General features: G+C 40.6%; 1 protein-coding gene across 2 annotated transcripts; it reads right to left on the bottom strand.

The window, feature by feature from the left end:
- Window positions 1-6,682: 6,682 nt before the first annotated feature.
- On the bottom strand, window positions 6,683-19,462 carry LOC104590757 (uncharacterized). 2 transcript variants are annotated; one of them, XM_010249502.3, is made up of 11 exons: window positions 19,096-19,462; window positions 18,246-18,370; window positions 17,061-17,505; window positions 16,792-16,907; window positions 10,972-11,737; window positions 10,068-10,520; window positions 9,761-9,949; window positions 9,439-9,666; window positions 8,676-9,027; window positions 8,390-8,573; window positions 6,683-7,440 (listed from the first exon to the last, which is right to left on the bottom strand). In XM_010249502.3, the coding sequence occupies exons 1-11, from the start codon at window positions 19,321-19,323 to the stop codon at window positions 6,960-6,962; spliced, it is 3,567 nt and encodes a 1,188-aa protein (XP_010247804.1). In that variant the 5' UTR covers window positions 19,324-19,462; the 3' UTR covers window positions 6,683-6,959. The 2 variants fall into 2 exon arrangements, with proteins under 2 accessions (XP_010247804.1, XP_088752608.1); XM_088896482.1 differs by having other exon boundaries at window positions 7,063-7,273.
- Window positions 19,463-20,261: the final 799 nt, after the last annotated feature.

The raw sequence follows: 20,261 nt of genomic DNA, 5'->3' as shown, positions 1-20,261 counted from the left end.
ATGATTAATGAGATTAATCAAGCTGTCATGTGACTTGGGTGAATATAGGTTTGGATATGGGTCGGGAGCACCCATTCTCATAAGAGGATAAGTCTTATCCATTGATAGAGTCCAAATCCAAATAAAGATTTGGATTAGGAACCTCTTAATTCGATTAGGAGTGGTGCTCCTTAACGCTTATAAAAAGAGGAGGCGAAATGTTCTGATGAAGGCGGATTTGGCCCTCCAGTGAAAATATGACACCTGGCACCTCATGCCAACTAAGTGCAGCTTCTTGACAACTAGGTAGCTCGCCACTTAGGGGCAGTTTGGCACTTACAGGTACCCTGGTGTCTTACGAAGAGCTCACCACTTAGGGGCAGCTCGGCACTTATAGGCAGCCTAGCGTCTTACGAAGAGCTCGCCACTTAGGGGCAGCTCGGGACCTACAGGCAGCTCGGCATAGGTAGCTCGCCACTTAGGGACACCTCGACATAGGTAACTCACCACTTAGGGGCAGCTTGGCATAGGCAGCTCGCCACTTACAGGCAGCTGGCCACTCCACATGCAGCCTAGCATCTTACGAAGAGCTCGGCACTTACAGGTAGCTCGGCATAGGTAGCTCGCCACTTAGGGGCAGCTCGACGTATCATAGGAAGATCTCCTGCCTGACAACCGTACCTGACAGATCTGGTGATCTGCGCCCACGTCTCTCGCCAGGCGGCACCGTGCCTGCCAGCCCTGAGAGTTGTCCCTTGCCTGGCAGAGCTGTACCTTGCAACAACTGCTTGCACCCGCCACCTCAGCGCTGGCAGTAACGGCTGCGGCAGAGAGACAGAGGCGGTTATGCCTGACCTGACAGAGGCGGTTACGCCTGATTTGACTAGACACCGCTATATAAGGACTCCGACCCCCAAAGACAAGGGGGGAATGAAAAAATGGAGGTAATCCCTGCTCTCTAGCTCTCTCATTTCTCTCCAAGCTCCCTACAATCAGAATGCTAACTTAGGCATCGGAGAGTCCCCGCCGGGAAAATATCCCCGGGTCCTCTGATTCAGTTCTCGCAGGTCCCTCAGCTCCCGCCGCCTACAAAGGAGAGGAGATCACCTCATGCAGAGGGCAGTCGGGTTGCGCTACACTAGGGAGCTCCACCATCCCCTGAGTTACAGGTTGCCTAGGAGCAGGTCAAATGACGAGTCCTCCAAGGTAGCTCACCACCAGGGAGCTCCACCATCCTCTCCTGGGAGTAGGTCAAATGACGAGGCACTTAGCCAAAAAAAAAAATTGATACATCACAAAAAATTGGTACGTGACCAGAAATGATTACATCAATTGGCGCCGTCTGTGGGAACACGCTACAAAAAGCTAAGTTCTCATCCTACCAAAGCTAAGTTCTCATCCTACCAAAGCTAAGTTCTCATCCTACCAAAGTTAAGTCCTCTTCTCCCGGAAAGCTAAGTCCTCACTTTTTAGAATTGAAGTTCTCGCTTTATAATTTACATCTTTTATGAACTCAAAGACTATGTAGGGAGCCAGTAGACTAAGTAGCTCTACCAACTTTTAATTCAGTTAAAATCTCATCAGTCCTCTCCGCAAGGTCCCCTCTACAAAGATGAGCTCTTCGTGGCTTCCGTGGTAGTTGGCGGCCAACAGACTACATAGGCACCCTTGCTGGTCGAGCCTTCCAAGGCTCCCGTGTGAGTTGGTGACCTAAAGTTAGTAGTGCCGCCCTCGAAGGTCAAGCTCCTAGTAGCTTCTTGTAGGAGTGGGTGACCGGCATTACGAGGCTGATGCAGCGCAATCACGGGTAGCTCGGCACCTGGTTAGCTCGACACCTCACAGGTAGCTTGGCACCTAGTCAGCTTGGCACCTCAAAGGTAGCTCGGCACCTGGTCAGCTCGGCACCTCACAGGTAGCTCGGCACCTCACAGGAAAAGCCTACGGGCCACATTACTGCTTAAGACCCAGTCGCCTCTTCGGCACGGGCAAAGTCAAAAAAGAGTGGACTATGAGTCGCTCCCAAAGCCTACATGCCACATTACTACTTAAGACCCAGTCGCCTCTTCGGCACGGGCAAAGTAAAAAAGGAGTGGACTACAAGTCGCTCCCAAAGCCTATGGGCCACATTACTGTTTAAGACCCAATCGCCTCTTCGACACGGGCAAAGTCAAAGAAGAGTGGACTACGAGTCGCTCCCAAAGGCTACGGGCCACATTACTGCTTAAGACCTAGTCGCCTCTTTGGCATGGGCAAAGTCAAGAAGAGTGGACTACGAGTCGCTACGGGCCACATTATTGCTAAATACCCAGTTGCTTCCTCAGCATGGGCAAAATCAGCAAAAGTAAACTATAAGTTGCCCCTAGAACCTAAGGGCTACACTACTGAACTGGCGGAGACCTCCTCACCTTATAGGCAGCTTGCCACTTGCAGGCAACTCCTAGAGCCTAAGAAATTGGATCAACGCTTACTAGCTCGTCGACTTACGGGCCAAAAGGAGAAATCTACTCCCTTCGCCGAGTTACTCTCAGCTCGAGAGTGGGGGGCAAATGATGAGGGCGGATTTGGCCCTCCAGTGAAAATATGACACCTAGCACCTCATGCCAACTAAGTGCAGCTTCTTGACAACTAGGTACCTCGCCACTTAGGGGCAGCTCGATACTTACAGGCAGCCTGGCGTCTTACGAAGAGCTCGCCAATTAGGGGCAACTCGGCACTTACAGGCAGCCTGACGTCTTACGAAGAGCTCGCCACTTAGGGGCAGCTCGGCATAGGTAGCTCGCCACTTAGGGGCAGCTCGGCATAGGCAGCTCGCCACTTACAGGCAACTAGCACTCCACAAGAAGCCTGGCGTCTTACGAAGAGCTCGACACTTACAAGCAGCTCGGCATAGGTAGCTCACCACTTAGGGGCAACTCGGTGTATCGCAGGAAGATCTCCTGCCTGACAACCGTACCTAATAGATCCAGAGACCTGCGCCCACGTCTCTCGTCAGGCGGCGCCGTGCCTGCCAGCCCTAAGAGCTGTCCCTTGCCTAGCAGAGTTGTACCGTGCAACAGCTGCTTGCACCCGCCACCTCAACTCTGGCAGTAATAGCTGCGGCAGAGAGACAAAGGCGGTTATGCCTGACTTGACAGAGGCGGTTACGCATGATTTGACTGGACACCGCTATATAAGGATTCCGACCGTCAAAGACAAGGGGGGAATGAAAAAATGGAGGTAATCCCTGCTCTCTAGCTCTCTCATTTCTCTCCAAGCTCCCTACAATCGGAATGCTAACTTAGGCATCGGAGAGTCCCCGCCGGGAAAATACCCCCAGGTCGTCTGATTCAAATCTCGCAGGTCCCTCAGCTCCCGCCGCCTACAAAGGAGAGGAGATCACCTCATGCAGAGGGCAGTCGGGTTGCGCTACCCCAGGGTGCTCCACCATCCCTTGCTCTCTAGCTCTCTCATTTCTCTCCAAGCTCCCTACAATCGGAATGCTAACTTAGGCATCGGAGAGTCCCCGTCGGGAAAATACCCCCAGGTCGTCTGATTCAGTTCTCACAGGTCCCTCAGCTCCCGCCGCCTACAAAGGAGAGGAGATCACCTCATGCAGAGGGCAGTCGGGTTGCGCTACCCCAGGGTGCTCCACCATCCCCTGAGTTACAGGCTGCCTAGGAGCAGATCAAATAACGAGTCCTCCAAGGTAGCTCACCACCAGGGAGCTCGTCACCAGGTAGCTCACCACCAGGGAGCTCGTCACCAGGTAGCTCACCACCAGGGAGCTCATCACCAAGTAGCTCACCACCAGGGAGCTCCACCATCCTCTCCTGGGAGCAGGTCAAATGACGAGGCACTTAGCCAAAAAAAAATGATACATCACAAAAAATTGGTACGTGACCAGAAATGGCTACATCATGTTCCATATCACTCTCTGCTTTCAGCTCTCTCTCTCTACTCTTGCCACCAGAAACCCTAATTCGGTCTTCCCTTCTTGGATTGATTTTTGATTAGTTCCTTCTCTGAATTTTGCAAGAAAGTTGCTGAGAAAATTCATGCTCACCTCCCTTGTTCAATCCATACAGTTGGATTGCAGTTTTGTTGAAAACAACGTTGCTAAACCGACTTCATTCAAAGCTGCGCCATCTTTAGTGGAAGCTGGTTTTGGGATTTAGTTTGGTCGTGATGCCACATTGGAAGCTACATCTGTGAATTCCGTATTAAGTATACTTCTCCCTTCCTTTTGGTTTCAAATTTGATCCGGTTTTGGTGCAAGAACGATTATTAAAAAATGCAGTTTTTCTAAAACTAGGAATTCGATTCCTGGAAGGCAAAAAAAAAATTTGAAATTTCGCCCAACCATCCAGCATGATTCGGCCATCCATATGATGGATTACACCTTCCTTCAATGAGGGGTCCACATGTACAAAACATATGGAATGGAAGGTAAGCCCTTCCCATTGGCTCTAATTACCATTTGAATGTGATCCAAAATCCTAACAATGTTCACTGCCAAACAGATACCCAACCAGTCGCCACCAATAGTAAAGCTAACTGGATCTTCTTCCTCTCATCTCCAAGTTTCAATATCGCAACGTATGGGGCGTATCGACTGATACTTATCAGTAAATTCAAGGAGTTAGGACATTTATTTGACCACTTTCGAAGGGTAATACCCTCCTAGTGATGTCCTGAGTCTCCTAATTCAATTCTTAAAAGCTAACTTTTTTTCCTAGTGCATCACCCCCCCTTTGAATCATGTGATTCACACATATCGATACTTTGAACACTGCTTATCTTTCATTCCTATTTATTTTTGCAGGTTTTCCTGAATCTCATCCTCATCTCTCATTCATTCATTCATTCCCACCGGTGGTCGTATTAATTTATTAGTTTTAACACATCTCTTGCATTTTTTTCTAAGTCTGAAGTAGTAGTTACCTGTAATCTATTTATGAAAATGGACGTTAGGGAAAAGATAACTCTTCCCGGGGCCTTCATTGATATCTTCAGATTCTCTAACGTTGCCATCAACTACCGCCCCCCGGTCAGCACACGGTGACCCGTTCTCGCTGTGAGAGCAGATCAAGCAATCCGCCAATAGCCAACGGGTTTAGGACCGAGACCCCCATAACCAGCCCTCAAAGCCAATCCTTTTTTTGAGGTTACGGATTCATTTTGCCAACTTCCCTTGCCTACATTGTTCCATTGACCAAAGGTTGTTCACCTTGGAGACTTGATGCATTTATGAGTACGACTGGGCATGGTCAGCACTCAGTCCTCCAGATTTTCAAGGGCTGTTGGGGGCACACTGGTCACCACACGACAGTGTGGTGCTCTTCTGGCCACTGGACCCTACCTTCGGCTGAACTGATTTTAAGGTGAGCAGGCTGTTAAATAGAAAAGATAACTCTTCCCAGGGCTTCTACTGACATCTTCGGACTCCCTAATCTATTTCTGAAAATGAAGTGAAAAACATTTTCAATATGCCTTATTTGAAGGAGCCTGGAGGCCAAAATAACTAAAGAAAGAAAACTGAACTGAAATTGGTTCTCCTGTTACACTTACACGGTTGATCGTGCAAGTGTAACAGTACCTTGCTACCAAATATTTAGGGCATTAATTGGTCTGTTGTAAAATTTCATTCTGGCAACCTTGAGGACGAGTCTGGATCTGGTCCAATAAGTGTCCCAACAAGCCATTGCAGGCGTACATGAACATTTTGCCGGTTTCAGATTAACTACCAAATATACGGTGCCAACAATGTCCCCAATTGGCCATTGAAGCCGCACATTGGAAACATCTTATGAATGACAAGTGAGATGTTCCCAATGTGAGGCTGCAGTGGCCTACTGGGGTGCCAACAATGTCCCAACTGGCCATTGAAGCCGCACATTGGAAACATCTTATGAATGACAAGTGAGATGTTCCCAATGTGAGGCTACAGTGGCCTATTGGGATGGAGTTGATAGCGTTTTGTTAGTAGCAGATCCCTACCCCATTTTGTCAAGGGAGATGTTTTGTTGGTAACTCGGGTTGACAAAGGAGAATCATGAGAATGCAGTAAATGACTAATAAATGTTGGTTGAAGAGACTGAAGAACATAATTAAATAAATAAACAAGAAGAGACTGAATGGACTCGGTTAATGCCAAACTGGTGCCATCTTTTACAGACCCTGTTGTTTCAAAGAAGAAAAACCGAGACTCCAAATGATAAGGGCTTCCAGGCTTAGATTGTAAGTCCATGGCCAGCCCAACGCGGGCCCGGGTGGGGCTTATGGGCTTTCTGGGTCTAATAAAAAGATGTAATAGTTTCGAAAATTTTAAATGAAATAACAAATAATACTTATAATAAAATATTGCACAAGCACAAGCTGAGTTGGGTTTGGCTAAGCTTTGGACCCATTGCACAAAAAGTAAGAACTAGGCCTCGTTTAATTTTTATACTTATTTTATAAATGAAGGTAAGACATTTATTTCCCATTCTTAAGCAATGTAAGATTTACATATCATTTTATAAATGAGTGTTTTTCCAAGTCCTACATTACCCAAATCTATCTTATAATAATAGGTCACGACTCCTTGCGCCACAATATGTTCTAACAAAGCCCGTGCATGGCTGGTCACGACTAGTATTCTTGAAAGAGGAAACTGAATGCAGTGATAGAGCAAGGAAAACCTTTATTTAAGTCTAAATATTATTTACAGCTTCTGTTCATCATATTTCACAAAGAGAACCAACCAACACTTAGAAACCTTTATTTCAGTCTAAATATATTATTTACAGCTTCTGTTCATCATATTTCACAAAGAGAACCAACCAACTCCTAGAAACCTTTATTTCAGTCTAAATATATTATTTACAGCTTCTGTTCATCATATTTCACAAAAAAAACTAACTCCCTATACACATGCAACTATCCTAAGACACATAATGTACATATCTGTACAATGGAATAAACAGGAAAGTTTCATTCCTTTCTTCTGGAACAAATCACAGTTAAATTTGAATTAGGTGGGCATACCACGGTCTATGAACATAATCAGATACTTCTGCTACCACGACAAGTACCTCCCCTGCTTCAATTACCTTATCGGTAAGATCTATAGCACCTACCCGACTGAGAGCCATCTCTGACAGTTTCCTTCCCTGTAATCCACTTCCTCCAAGCACCACTCCTCTCATCGCCAGGTAAACTGCATCTGAAACTTTCATGAACACAGCATCTCCAGCTCTTAGGCTTTTACTTAACATAGTTACCATTATATCCTTCCTCGGTTGGAGATTCTTTGCATCTGGGACATTGTTCCCACCTTCAAAGACACCACTAATAGTTTCAATGATATCTACAATTCCAACATCCTCTACACGGTCCAGGAGATCAGAGAGTTGTTTGACAGATTCAGATATTGTTTTCTTCATATCAGTAGAATTGCTCACCAAATTCTCACTAAGGAGAGTCTGCCGCAAAACCAACATGCTGCATCACGCAGAAGATCCAGATTAGAGTATGTAGGCTATCAGAGTCCTTACATAAACAAGGATGCAATGGCCACAAAATGTATAGCTATGTATCCTCTTAAAAATTTGGGGGCAGGCAACATTCTTTGACGCCACTTGGAACTCCACAGCCAAAACTGAGACAAACCTCAAAGCCTAAACATATCTTTGTGTGTGTGTGTGTTTATTTATGGGTCATTTACTAAAACACCCCCTATAGTTTCACGTATTTTCTAAAACTTAACTATAGTTGACATTTTACTAAAACTCCCCCTATAGTTTGCAACAACCGATTTACTTAATCAACCTTCTGTTGAATCTTTTATATTGCTGTCCGAAAGACCACCTATGCTGAGTGGAAAATGTTAAAGGGCATGAACCTATGGTATTTTATTCCAAAAGTACCCCTAGCACTTCAAATAGTGCATCCCAGGTTATTGGTTTGCAACAGCATGTCTTCCTTATTCAAATAGGGAATAAAAGTGATCCAAAAGAGTTGTTGCCCATGTTTTACTAGGGCAATAATGACATTTCCATTTATTTTTTGTAGATTAAATTGGTTCCAACAGACACTTAAGGCCAAAACTGTTATTTTCCACTTCAATCTAATGAAAGGTTGATTGAGTAAATTGGTTGCGAACTATAGGGGGTGTTTTAGTAAAAGTGTAAAACACAAACTATAGAATAGGTTTTAGTAAACTATGGGGGTGTTTTAGTAAATGACCCTTTATTTGTTTATGACTGCTCAATCGAATGCACAAAATTGTTGTTGGCAAGGACTAATTAGGTTCAACTTGCTGTCAGAAAAATATTATGTGGGATATATGGGAACATATAACCCCAGAGAAAAGAAATGAAAATGAGAACCTTATTATAATTTAAACTTGGGGAAAAGGTAAAAAAGAGATAGAACAGTTACATTGACCTACCTAGTAGCAATTACAACAATCTTTTGAAGTTGGGATTGAACAGCCCTTAGCCTTAAGAGATTGAGCTTAAGGGTTTCAGGTAGATTCTCCTGCGTTAGCCCTTCTATTCCATTTACTAGCTTTAACAAGCCAAGTCTCACTAACAGATCAATCCTTTCTCCCATGCATTCTGATTGTGGATTACCTGTTCCAGAAAGTTGATAAAAATAAAACACCACTACCGAGGAAAATGTGGCTTCAAAGTACAAAAAGATCTTTTACTGTGGAAATATTTTGCATTCAATACCTGTGACAGCAGTAGTTGTTGCCAGAGGAAAGGACATCTCTTGTCTTATGTTTGATGGTATAAGAACACTGCCACCACCAGTCCTAAGGGCAGCAGAAGGAAGTCCTCGAGAAGAACTTGCGGAGATTGTTGTTAAGGCTGACAAGGAATTTGTATGATCATTCCATTCCTGCTCTGAACTAACCTTTAAAGATGAAAGCCAGTGTGCTGTCAATGGTAGAGAGGTTGATGCATCAGAGGGTGACCCATAATGGTTGGCAAATGCCTTCTTCAGGTATTCTAAGCCAGCTGGACCCTTTATGAGAGGTTCCATGATTCTTATACGTGCTTTGCTAATTTCTCTCTTGAGTTCCTGCCAGAATATAAAACAGGTTTTAACAAAGATACAGATAGAGGAGTTGAGCAAAATCACCCCATATCAGAGAATTATATTATTTTCTGAAACATTATTATTGACAAAGCACAAACATAAGATAAATAAACTCAAAAAATACCAATATCTCTATAATAGTACAACCCAAATATTCTGAAATTGGCTAAAGAATTAGAAAACTGATTTATTTCTCCATGGATTACATGCTTTCATATCTGCACCAGGTTGTCAGCAGTATTAATAGCTATAGCACAAAGTAATAGATTTTATACATACATCTAATGTGAGGAATCGGTTTTCAAACTTTCAAGCTTACATCAACATGTTCTTTAAAATTCTCAAAGTATCAATTGAAATGTGTTTAGGTGAAAGACAGAGCAATAAACTAACCTGAATCTGCTCCATCACAAAACGCAAACCCTTAACCATTACAATGGCAAATAAAGCATTTGATTTTTCTCCAGCATGGGAGATCTCATTTAATTCCTTCAAAAACTTTTTGTGAGTCTTCTTCATCTCATCCTCAACAGCTGGAGCAGAAAGCTTCAGCAGAGTGGCTAATGCAAACTCCATGATCTTTCCAAGATAATCCATGTCATGATTTCCTGACTTCAGCACCTTCAGAATGAAGTAATTGTTAATTAATAGTTTTATTAAAGCAGTCATAATATTAATGGCTGTAGATGGTCAAGATAGTTGTATCCAAAGCTACCTCCAAGAAAATATCAAGATCAATGGCTTGAAGAATCTCTTGTCTCCAGGGATGGGGAACCATCTCACACAGTTCATCCCTCACTTCCTTCATGAGGTTAACTACCCGGCTATAGTTGGGCTCATCCTGCTTCATAGACTCTATGATACCATCCCAAAAAGCATTCTCCATTGTCTCTCTAATTTTTACCTTCTCAACAAGTTAGAAAAAGTTAGAATTTCAATGCTGACATGTTACATGAAAAAGTTACTTGATATAAATAAAGAAAGAAAATCAAGGGGACATGATTTGAAAGATATAAACCAACCTGGGCACCATTTTGATCTTCATTATTTAAACTATCAGCAAAAGCATGACGGTGCTCATGGACGATTTCATTTACAAGCAGTTCATTCTCAATGATCAAATTTTCACTAGAACTACCTGATTGACAATCTACCACACTTCTGACAGGAGTAGAGTATTTAATTTCTTTAGGTGGGGAAGAAGCATCCTTCTTAAATAACGACCGGACAACATGGCCAGGCCTCTCAACTGGCTTACTTCCTTCATCTGAAACAGAAAAGGAAGACTCAGCTGAAGAGCTGGATAAACTTGGGGATGGAATATGAACAATTGGTGACAATGACTGGCTCCCATTCCCCTTTGCTTCAAAAAATCTAGACCGTGTGTCAGAAAGAGCACTTTCCATACGATCTATTCCAGCATCGCCACTAAGATGCAGTACTTTTTCTCGCAGAAGTCTCTGATCTTCAGTGACCTAGCATCAGAAAAAGGAGCCATAAAGTGAAATCCATAGTGCTCATAATAAATAAGAAAGGAGCAGGATTACCATCACAAACATGAAGAATACACACTCAACCATCAAACATAACAACTAGTATACAAGGTGTAGAAGTTTTGTTCTTTTTGTTCTTTTTTTGCACCTACAGGGAAGGGGGGATTGGCAATGCTTGATCCCAAACCACAAATTCCTGAAATGCTAAAAGTAATCTAATACAGATGATAAATCATCAACTCTATAGATTTCCTTTGCACCATCAAAAAGAATATGCTGGAATGGATGTTCAAAATTATCTTACAGTTGTAAATCAATGTGCTAGTATACATTTTATAACCTTATCATTGCCAATTGCATGAAAATACCCAGATTAACTTAATATGCAGACACTTATTTAACAAACTGGGAGGTAGCAGAGTAATTGTAAAACCTGCTTTTGAATAGCCTTCATATCATGTGTAAGGTCACCATTATCTCCTTGTGGAGTTATCTTGCATTTCTGCATCATAGAGAGCTCTAGCTGGCATGCAACTCTCACTAAATCATCCTCTAGTGACCTAGCATCCTTAACCTTCCACACCACAAAACAATATAGGTAAGAGCACCAAGCAGCATCAAAAGCTGCAAGCTGGGATCTGAAGGTACGCCGACCTGGCAATGCAGGGGCAGACTCAAGAGAGCTCTGTATGGGGCTATCCAATACAATCTTGGTCAACAATTCAAACTCTCGGACGAAATTTGCTGCAGACTCAGAAAGTGCAATCTCACGCTTGCCCTGCCCACTGAAAACTGCATCTGGATGGCCCAAAATCATGTAAGCACAGAGCACTACTCTCACTGGATATCTTGACAACTTAACTAGACTTTTAACTGCTTCTGTACTGGACACCACTTTCTTTGGCCCTTTGGCCTTGGATGCGTTACCACGTGAACTCCTGCGGAGTGGGGAACCAAGGCGTCTGAGTAGGTGATCAATGTTTTCCAAACTGGATGAAGTAGCATGTGAGACAGTGAATCGGCTCTCGAATCGATCAAGTAAAGCTTTCACAGTCTGAAGGGTTGTGGGCGACTCGATCCGCCAAGCAAGCTGCTCAAATGGCATTAACTTCACAGATTTTTCGTTAATTTCTAAGGCTTCATAAGCTTTTGTCAACGAAAAAGTAGTTCTCCTCAGCTTTAGGAACTGTCTCCAACACCTAATTAAGCACCAGAACTGTTAGAACTATAATAAAACAATTACCTTGAAAAGTAGAAAGAAAAAAGAGAAATAGACAAAGAAAATTTTCACCCAAATATCTTTGTATTTCAGCCTACAAATCTCTGAAATAAAAGAAACTTAATTCTCATTTTTCACATGACTTTTTTTATCAGCAAGAAAAGAACAATTTTATTAATAAGTGAGAGAACAAGTTACAGAATTACAATAAAGCATAAGTCTGAAAAGCAATAACTAAAAGAGAATTACAATGAAGCCCAAAACAGCTGCTGCCTATAGACCCCCTGCTTGGCTAATGTGTTGACCATCCTATTTGCAGTCCTTCCAATCCAAGTAAAAGTGGCATTGAGGTCTCTTAACAGGATTTCTATTTCCCTTAGAGTATGTCTATAAATCCAAGGAACACTACATATGGTGGTAGTCCAAGAGACAACCAGTTTTGAATGCCCCTTCAACCTCCATGTTTTTGAAATTTGCTTGTTTAGCAAATTTTGGACCTTGTAGCAGCGCCAACAGCTTAACCTTTAGTGAATCACCTACCCCTAAAGGTCCCAAATACATAGCCATCACTTTGCTTGAAGAATCTATGAACAGACCACCAATATCTGCCAATCCTGGGTTTACCATAGAGCTTGCATCAAAGTTTAGTTTGATTACATTGCTAGTTGGGGACTTCCATTCCATCACCTTTCTTTCTCTTTGGAGGAGTGTGCCATTTCATTCCATGCCCTTATTATATCAATCAATGTAAACCTTTGGAAGAGATCAATTGTTTTCATTCAGTTTGCAACTTTAACTTTATAGTTTCCACAATTTCTTCCTTTGACCTATGCTTCTCATTGAAGATCCTTGCATTTCTTTCCTCCCAAACAGTCCACATCAATGCCGCCCTAACTGTTTTCCACACGACTCTTCCTCTTTTCATTGGCTACCTTAGGAAGTTTGGGTTGAAGAGACTCACTACATCCTGAGGAGTAATCAACCAAAGAGAGAGCAAATAGACTCCCAAACAAAAAGCACAACAGGACAATGGATCAATAAATGGGACAGGGATTCTCCATTTGCAACACAAAAAAAAAAGCACACATGAGGGGAGACATTTATTTGGAAGTTCACCTTCTCGAGAAAAATCTCCCAACACAGTGCTTAAACTTTGGTTGGAATGGGCTTCCTCCAAATCTCTTTCACTAGGAAGCGAAAGAGGCACAAAAGTGTTGAAGAAAGAGGCACAAGTGAAGATACCATCAGAAGAGGTAGACCAAACTCTAGTGTCCTCCATAGATTGAACCAAGAAAGATGACTTAAGTTTGTCTAACAATTGAATAAGAGCCTCACACTCGTGATCCCTCAACCCCCTTCTAAAACCAAAGTCCTAGCTCAAACTGGAAGGAGAAAAGGTAACAAAACTAGAGATAGGTTGGAATTTGTAGTTAGACACTAACAAAGGTCAGGGAAAAGAGAACTGAAAGGAGTTTCAGCCAACCAAAGATCTTCCCAAAAGAGTACCCTAGATCCACATCCCACACCAAACCTGATGAGATTGATAAAGGTTGGATATACCTCTTGTATTGCTTTCCAAGGAGAGCTCGAGGTTAAAGAAAGGGCTACCTTTGCATCCTAGCCATTGTTCATCAACCCATGAATGCTTTCAATGACCTTATTCCACAGCCTATCTCTTTCCAGAGGAAACCTCCAAAGCCACTTTTCTAACAAAGATGTGTTTCTTGTGAATTAGGTTCCCTAGTCCTAGTTCTCCCTTCTCCTTTGTTTGCTAACTTGTTCCCACTTTACTAGATGGTCTCTTTTCATCCCTAGGCTCCCATAGAAAGTCCCTCATAAATTTCTCTAGTTATCTTGCTATCCTACTTGGAATCCTAAAAGTAGAAAGGAAATAGAGTGGTAGGTTGGCTAAGGTTTCTCTAATCAAAGTTATTCTCCCACCTAGAGATAAGTAGTTCCTCTTCCAAAAAACCAACTTCTTAGTGAACCCCTCTACCACCGGCTTCCAAAAAACCTACGATCTTAGGTTCTCTCCCAAAGGTAACTCTAGATACTCCAACCGCCATTGTTTAACCTCACACCCTAGAATCCCAGCCAACACACTCAAATCTTCTTCTTCTTCTACATTGATCCCTATACAACTCTTTCCCCAATTCACCTTCACCTTGGAAACAAAATTGATGAGCTCTCTCAGATTTCTTATATTTTCTTGATTGCCTCCCTCGAAAAAAAAAAAGATGTCATCTACAAATTGCAAATGAGTGATTAACACCCAATGATTTAAAAGGCATGCCTAGGCGCACAGGTGAGGCACATTTTAGGGTATGCGCCTTAAAGGCACATCCTAGGCACAGCCTTTCAAAAGGCGCACGCCTGGTGCGCCTTGTGCCTCAGCCCAGGTGAGCGCCTTTTGAAAATTTGATGCTTTTTTTGCTTTTTTTGAACCTAGTAGCTAGGCTGGGGGCTCCGCTCCTAGACCCCCATGAACCCCTTATTTGCTAATGTTGTTCATTCATTCATCCTAATAAAATATCTTCTTAAAAAGCAATTAAAATTATAAAATCATTATTTTTTATATGAGAATTAAGAATTTAAGACCCTAACATGGACTTGTTTGGGCTTGCCTCGAGGGGTGTGGCACAAAGGCGGCTCGTAGAATCAGGAATGTAATATGCTTTACATCACATTAGCTACTTGAAGTAATGCAATTGAGGAAAAAAAGAGATTATGGGTTTTACATGCTTGAAAATGTTTTATAAGTTTGATTTTATTTTTAAATTCTCATTTGAATAAGACCCTAACATGGACTTGTTTGGGCTTGCCTCGAGGGGTGTGGCACAATGGCGGCTCGTAGAATCAGGAATGTAATATGCTTTACATCACATTAGCTACTTGAAGTAATGCAATTGAGGAAAAAAAGAGCTTATGGGTTTTACATGCTTTTGATTTTATTTTTAAATTCTCATTTGAATATGCTTTACATGTTATGTTTATGTATTTTAATTTTAGATAATATTTTTTTAAAACATTTATTTTAAAATTTAAGTTTATATTTTTATTAATATTATGTTTAGTATTTTTAATTTTTTGGCTTTTTTTAATTTTTTTGGCATTTTTTGAAATTTCTGACATTTTTTATTTTTTTAGCATTTGTTTTTGCATTTATGCGCCTTGCTTCAAAAAGGCGTGCACCTCACCTTGCGCTTTGCGCCTCGGGTGCTTAAGCCTTCCACTTTTTTGTGCCTTGCACTTTTGAAATACTGTTGCCACCTCAAGCCTTCCTACCCTCCATCCTCTAAACAATTAATGTGTTCAGTTTTCAAAATCATCATACTCAGAACTTCAGCAACCAAAGTGAAAAGGAAGGGAGATAAGGGATCCCCTTGTCTCAAATCTCTTTTTGCTGGAAAGAAATCTCTAGCCACACCGTTAAATGAGGTTGAATGATGCACTGAACTTAAACAACCCTTAATCCACATCCTCCACCGGTCACCCATGCCAATTTTCTCTAGTATTTCATGGAGATAAGACCAATCAACAAAATCATAGGCCTTCTCTAGACCCAATTTGCACAGTAGCCCATTTCCTCTCCTTTTCCTCTTCTCTGCTATACATTCATTTGCCACCAATATTTGATCAATAATTTGTCTCCCTTCAACAAAGGTTCTTTGATATTGTGAAATTAATCAAATTACTAGTGGTAATACCTTCTTCAATCTCCCAACTAAAACTTCTGGCTATGATTTTATAGATACCTCCCACTAGGCTTATTGGTCTAAAATCTTTAGTACTTTTGCCTCCTTAGGGATTAGGGCAATGAATATTGAGTTTATTCTTTAAGAGATTTCCCCTTCAAAATAGAACTCTTTGAAAACTTCCAACAAATCTCCTTTGATAAAGTCCCAACACTCTTGATAAAAGGCCATGGAAAATTCATCCAGTCTTGGGGTTTTAGATCTTTCCATTAAAAAAAAGCAGCCTCTCTAATTTCTTCAAAGATAAGAACATTTTCCAAGGATGCTGATATGGCTTCATGCACTCTAATCCACTCAAGATCTAATAAGGCAGAGCTCCTCTCCCCTAAATTCATAAAGATACCCTTAAAATGGTCTATAAAAACCTTAATAATCTCCTCCTCCCCAATTATTTCATGGCCATCCATTTCCAACCTAGAAATTAGGTTATTTTCTTCTTCTACCACTAGCTAAAGAATGAAAGAATGTTGTGTTGCCATCTCCTTCCAAGAGCCACTTGCATCTAGATTTTTGTCTCCAAGAAATATCCTCCTTCCTTGGTACTTCACATGATATTTCCACACAAATATCTTGTGAAAATACAATGACAATTTGATATGTTATAATCCAATTGATGGATCATTTGCCTTTTTTTACTTGATGGGTTTCTTTTCTTTTTCTTTTTCTTTTTTTTTTTTGGATAGATAATGGATGAATCATTTGCTAAGTTATTCTGTATTCCTAAAGTAGGGTAAGTTCCAGTTTATATCATGAACTGCTTCTATAGAGTATGAACTAATTAAGTTACATGAAATTAGGTTTTTTTCTTCTTCTACCACTAGCTAAAAAATGAAAGAATGTTGTGTTGCCATCTCCTTCCAAGAGCTACTTGCATCTAGATTTTTGTCTCCAAGAAATATCCTCCTTCCTTGGTACTTCACATGATATTTCCACACAAATATCTTGGGAAAATACAATGACAATTTGATATGTTATAATCCAATTGATGGATCATTTGCCTTTTTTTACTTGATGGGTTTCTTTTCTTTTTCTTTCTTTTTCTTTTTTGGATAGATAATGGATGAATCATTTGTTAAGTTATTCTGTATTCCTAAAGTAGGGTAAGTTCCAGTTTATATCATGAACTGCTTCTATAGAGTATGAACTAATTAAGTTACATGAAAATATATGCTGAACTTCAAATAGAGCTAAGAATAAGTTATCAGACCTCAGGAAACCATTAAACAGCAAAAATAGTTACGAATGCCTAGTTAGGGCCAGATGACTACAGTTTATGTACCTCGCCAACTTTCTCGACAGGGAATCCCCTTGCTTGTACATCATGTTCCAATTAATGCGAACAGAACCATGGAAATTTCCTCTTTGTCTCAAATATTCTGCCCTCCGTCTCTTAGCCTGCTCATCATCAGATTTTCATTAAGAAACTATGGAACAATAATGAAAGAAATGACTGCAACAAAATGAACAATAAGTTAAAACAAAATATATCAAAATTCACAAAAGTCTTAACAAAAGATAAAGTTTTACTACAGAGCAGAAAGTACATACCCTCTGAAGGCGATCTTCCAACTTGTCCTTCAATATTCTTCTTTCAACCTCTCGTTGGTGATAGACAGATTTAGCTACCCTTCGAACTTGCAAGACCCTTGCATGTGCCTTTGTCTTCTCTGCTTCCAACAATCCCAATCGCTTCTCCTCAGCAGCTGCACGCTTTTGGGAAATTGCAGCATGCACACATTCCTTATACTTGCTCTCCTGAACCTTTCTTCGCAATAATGACTGAGCTGTTCGCTCCTTTGCTGCATCTCTTCGTTGCTTGTAAGCCTTCATGAGAAGCATCCGATTAGCCTCTGCCTGCTGAACTCGGGATTCTACTTTTGTCCCAAGCTCCTCCCTCTCCTTCTCAAAACGCATTTCTACCCCTGTTTTAGCTGCTTGTCGCAGACTGTCCAACCTCGCTAGGCGCATCTGAGCCTTTGCTAGAATGCTCAATCTGTTTATACATGCCCAGGTAACTTTTCAAAATATACCTCATGAAAAAAGAAAAATAGAAAAAAAAAAAAAAAAAACTTATCAAAAGAAAAGGCAAAACAGAAAATAACAATGAAAAAGAAAAAAAAGGAACATATTTTAACTTTCAAAATTTAAGTAGAATTTCCACTTGGGCAGATATATTCTTTTTGTTATTATACTCACAATCCACAAGTAAATCAATTTGTTTGTTTACTTATATTATAGGTAAAGAAAAAGAAATTGAATGGTGCCTAAGGTATAAGATTAAGTAGTTGCTTGCAACTTTCAAAACTATGCATACAGGTGAACTAGATAAGATGCACCATAAGCATGATAATCAGATAGACAAGAAGTTGATCCTAGTTTGAATATTTTCTTACTTCCAATTAATCAAGTAAGATACTTTTGAAACTAAATGGTGAGAAAAAGATAATTGGCCTAAATGAACACAAATCCTTTCTAAGATAAATATGCATATCAATGAAAATTGCAGATCACTGACTCATCAATATTTAGGTAGTCCCTTGGTTGATGAATTTACCATTAAGTTATAATTTCCTAAGAGAAGTATGACTGTGAATTAAAACTTCACTAAAAATCATCACTCTTATTGAAACTGTTTAAAGTAGGAAAGGAAACAAAGGCGGATGTATACCAACAAATGGGATTCTTGAAAAAGGCAATACCCAAAAAATAGATCAATCTGAACAACAAGAATACCTTTTCTGTTCAGCGGCATAGAGCTTTGCTTCAAGGCGCTGCCCCAAGTCTTCGTCTTGAGACGAAGACCATGACGGACTTCTTGGCTTTGGACGAGCCTTTCTTGACAACCACTCATGGAATTGCTGCATCCAAAACCAAAAATGAAAGAAAATCTTTTCAGTCAAGTTCAATCATACCTCAAAATACAATAATCTATTAAAAAAACACTCCAACAATTAATATACGAATAATTGTTTACAGTAAAAACTCACCGCCAGGAATTGAAGAACAAGGAACAAAAAACACACTCGAAAATTCTCTTTAGTGACCCAAAAAAAAAGAAAAAGAAAAAACAATTCAACTAGATATGGAAACAACAAAAGACAAGAAGAGTATCAAAATCGGAATAAGAAAAAGAATAAAAATGAATTTTGAAACAACTAAAAATATTGCAGGAAACAAAATCAGCAGTTCAAGAAGAACGTATTTACCAAGGAAATTTAATTAATTAATTGAAAAAGAAGGAGCGAAGAAAGAAAAGGAAAATCCATACGAGAAGATAACGAAAGAAAACCACCAGAGAACAAATTAAGAGCCTTTGCTTGAATTCTAGCAGCTAAAAGAAAAAAGAAGTGCAAAGAATTAAGCAAAAACTTTTCCAAAAAAGGAAATAAAAAAAGAAAAAGAACTCTAAAATACTATAGACTTCACAACCAAACTTAAAAGCAACAAAAAAAAAAAAAAGTTAAAAAAAGACCAACAAAAAGAACTTTTAGAACAAAAACAATCAAAGTTCAATTACCATAAGAAAGGAAAGTAATAAATTACAATTCAAAGAGGACGAAAAGAAACAGAAAATGAAAAGTACCTGTCTACGGAGACCAGCTTCCTTGAGCTTGGCTTCAATTTCTTCTGCGGTTGAAGGGCTCTTGCTTTGAAGAAGCCGTTTCCGGAACCTCCGAGGCAACTTCAGCGGGAAAGACGGAGAAGACGTCTCGGCCACTGAATCCCCCGCCGGAAAATCCATCGCAATTCCGGCTAGCCTCTCGGATTCCGTCAATTCCAGACCAGAAGCCACGCCCTCGACCACCTCCATCTTTCCCCTTCCTGCCTACGATACACACAGCAGACGACGACGACGAAGAAGAAGAAGAGAAGATGAGAACGGAAGTGAAGGAAAGAATAGGTACAGAAGCAACTCTCCTTTGCTTCTTCGTTTTCGTTCGTCCCTTCTTTTTGTTTCCGTGGCTTTTGTTACACGCGTATTTGTGTTGTGTGTCCACGGTACATGCTACTTTGACAAAAATGCCCTTAATTAATTTTGTAAAGGATCCGTTTGGTTTATAATTGTAATAGGAATCTGAATTAAATCTTTCAGAGTCAGAATCTCTATTCCCCTAATCTGTTTGGGTTAGATATAGAAATAGAAATGAAAATTGAAATAAGTTAAAATGGAATTTCATTTTCAAGAGAGGAAGTGGCCAGTAATTCCATCTAACCAATGGCCCTATTCTTCCAAATCAAATAGGCCCTAATTTATTTTTATTTTATTGCTTTAATATCTTATTCATATCTTATCTTTCACTCCTGTCCGGCTGTCCCTCGTTTTTTGTATGTTCTACTCATTTAGGCGGCGTTTATTTTTCTGATTAAAAAAAGGTAATAGAAAAAGAAAAGGCGCGTTTGGTTGCTGTGGTTGGGAGGACTGTGAATGAATTCTGGGAAACCCGATATCCATTCCGATTATTCGGATATGTGGATTAGACCTCATCTGATCCGAACATCCGAGTTTATATATAAATTAAAAAGTATAATTTTGTAAATCTTTTTAATTTTTCTCCATTTTAAAGACAATGAAACGGATTCGAATCCAATCCAAATACATTGAAATGGATTTTAGATCGGTTTCATTTTTGAAGTTTTATAAATAGAGTAGATTGGGGATGTGGCTGGACCCATTCCAAATCCAACTCGATTACGGTTCTCACATTACGTCCCTATGATAAGGATATTTTATGGGAAAATTCTCAATTA

Source organism: Nelumbo nucifera, chromosome 1 (genome assembly GCF_055504915.1).
Source record: "Nelumbo nucifera cultivar China Antique chromosome 1, China Antique-T2T, whole genome shotgun sequence".
Lineage (NCBI taxonomy): Eukaryota > Viridiplantae > Streptophyta > Magnoliopsida > Proteales > Nelumbonaceae > Nelumbo > Nelumbo nucifera.
This window is presented reverse-complemented; position numbering and strand designations above follow the sequence as displayed.

Coding starts and splice junctions, on each gene's coding strand:
- LOC104590757 (XM_010249502.3), bottom strand. CDS start 19,323: ATGGAGGTGGTCGAGGGCGTGGCTTCTGGTCTGGAATTGACGGAATCC. Junction 16,908..17,060: donor TGGAAGATCGCCTTCAGAGG/GTATGTACTTTC, acceptor GATGATGAGCAG/GCTAAGAGACGGAGGGCAGA. Junction 9,667..9,760: donor ATCTTGATATTTTCTTGGAG/GTAGCTTTGGAT, acceptor TTCATTCTGAAG/GTGCTGAAGTCAGGAAATCA.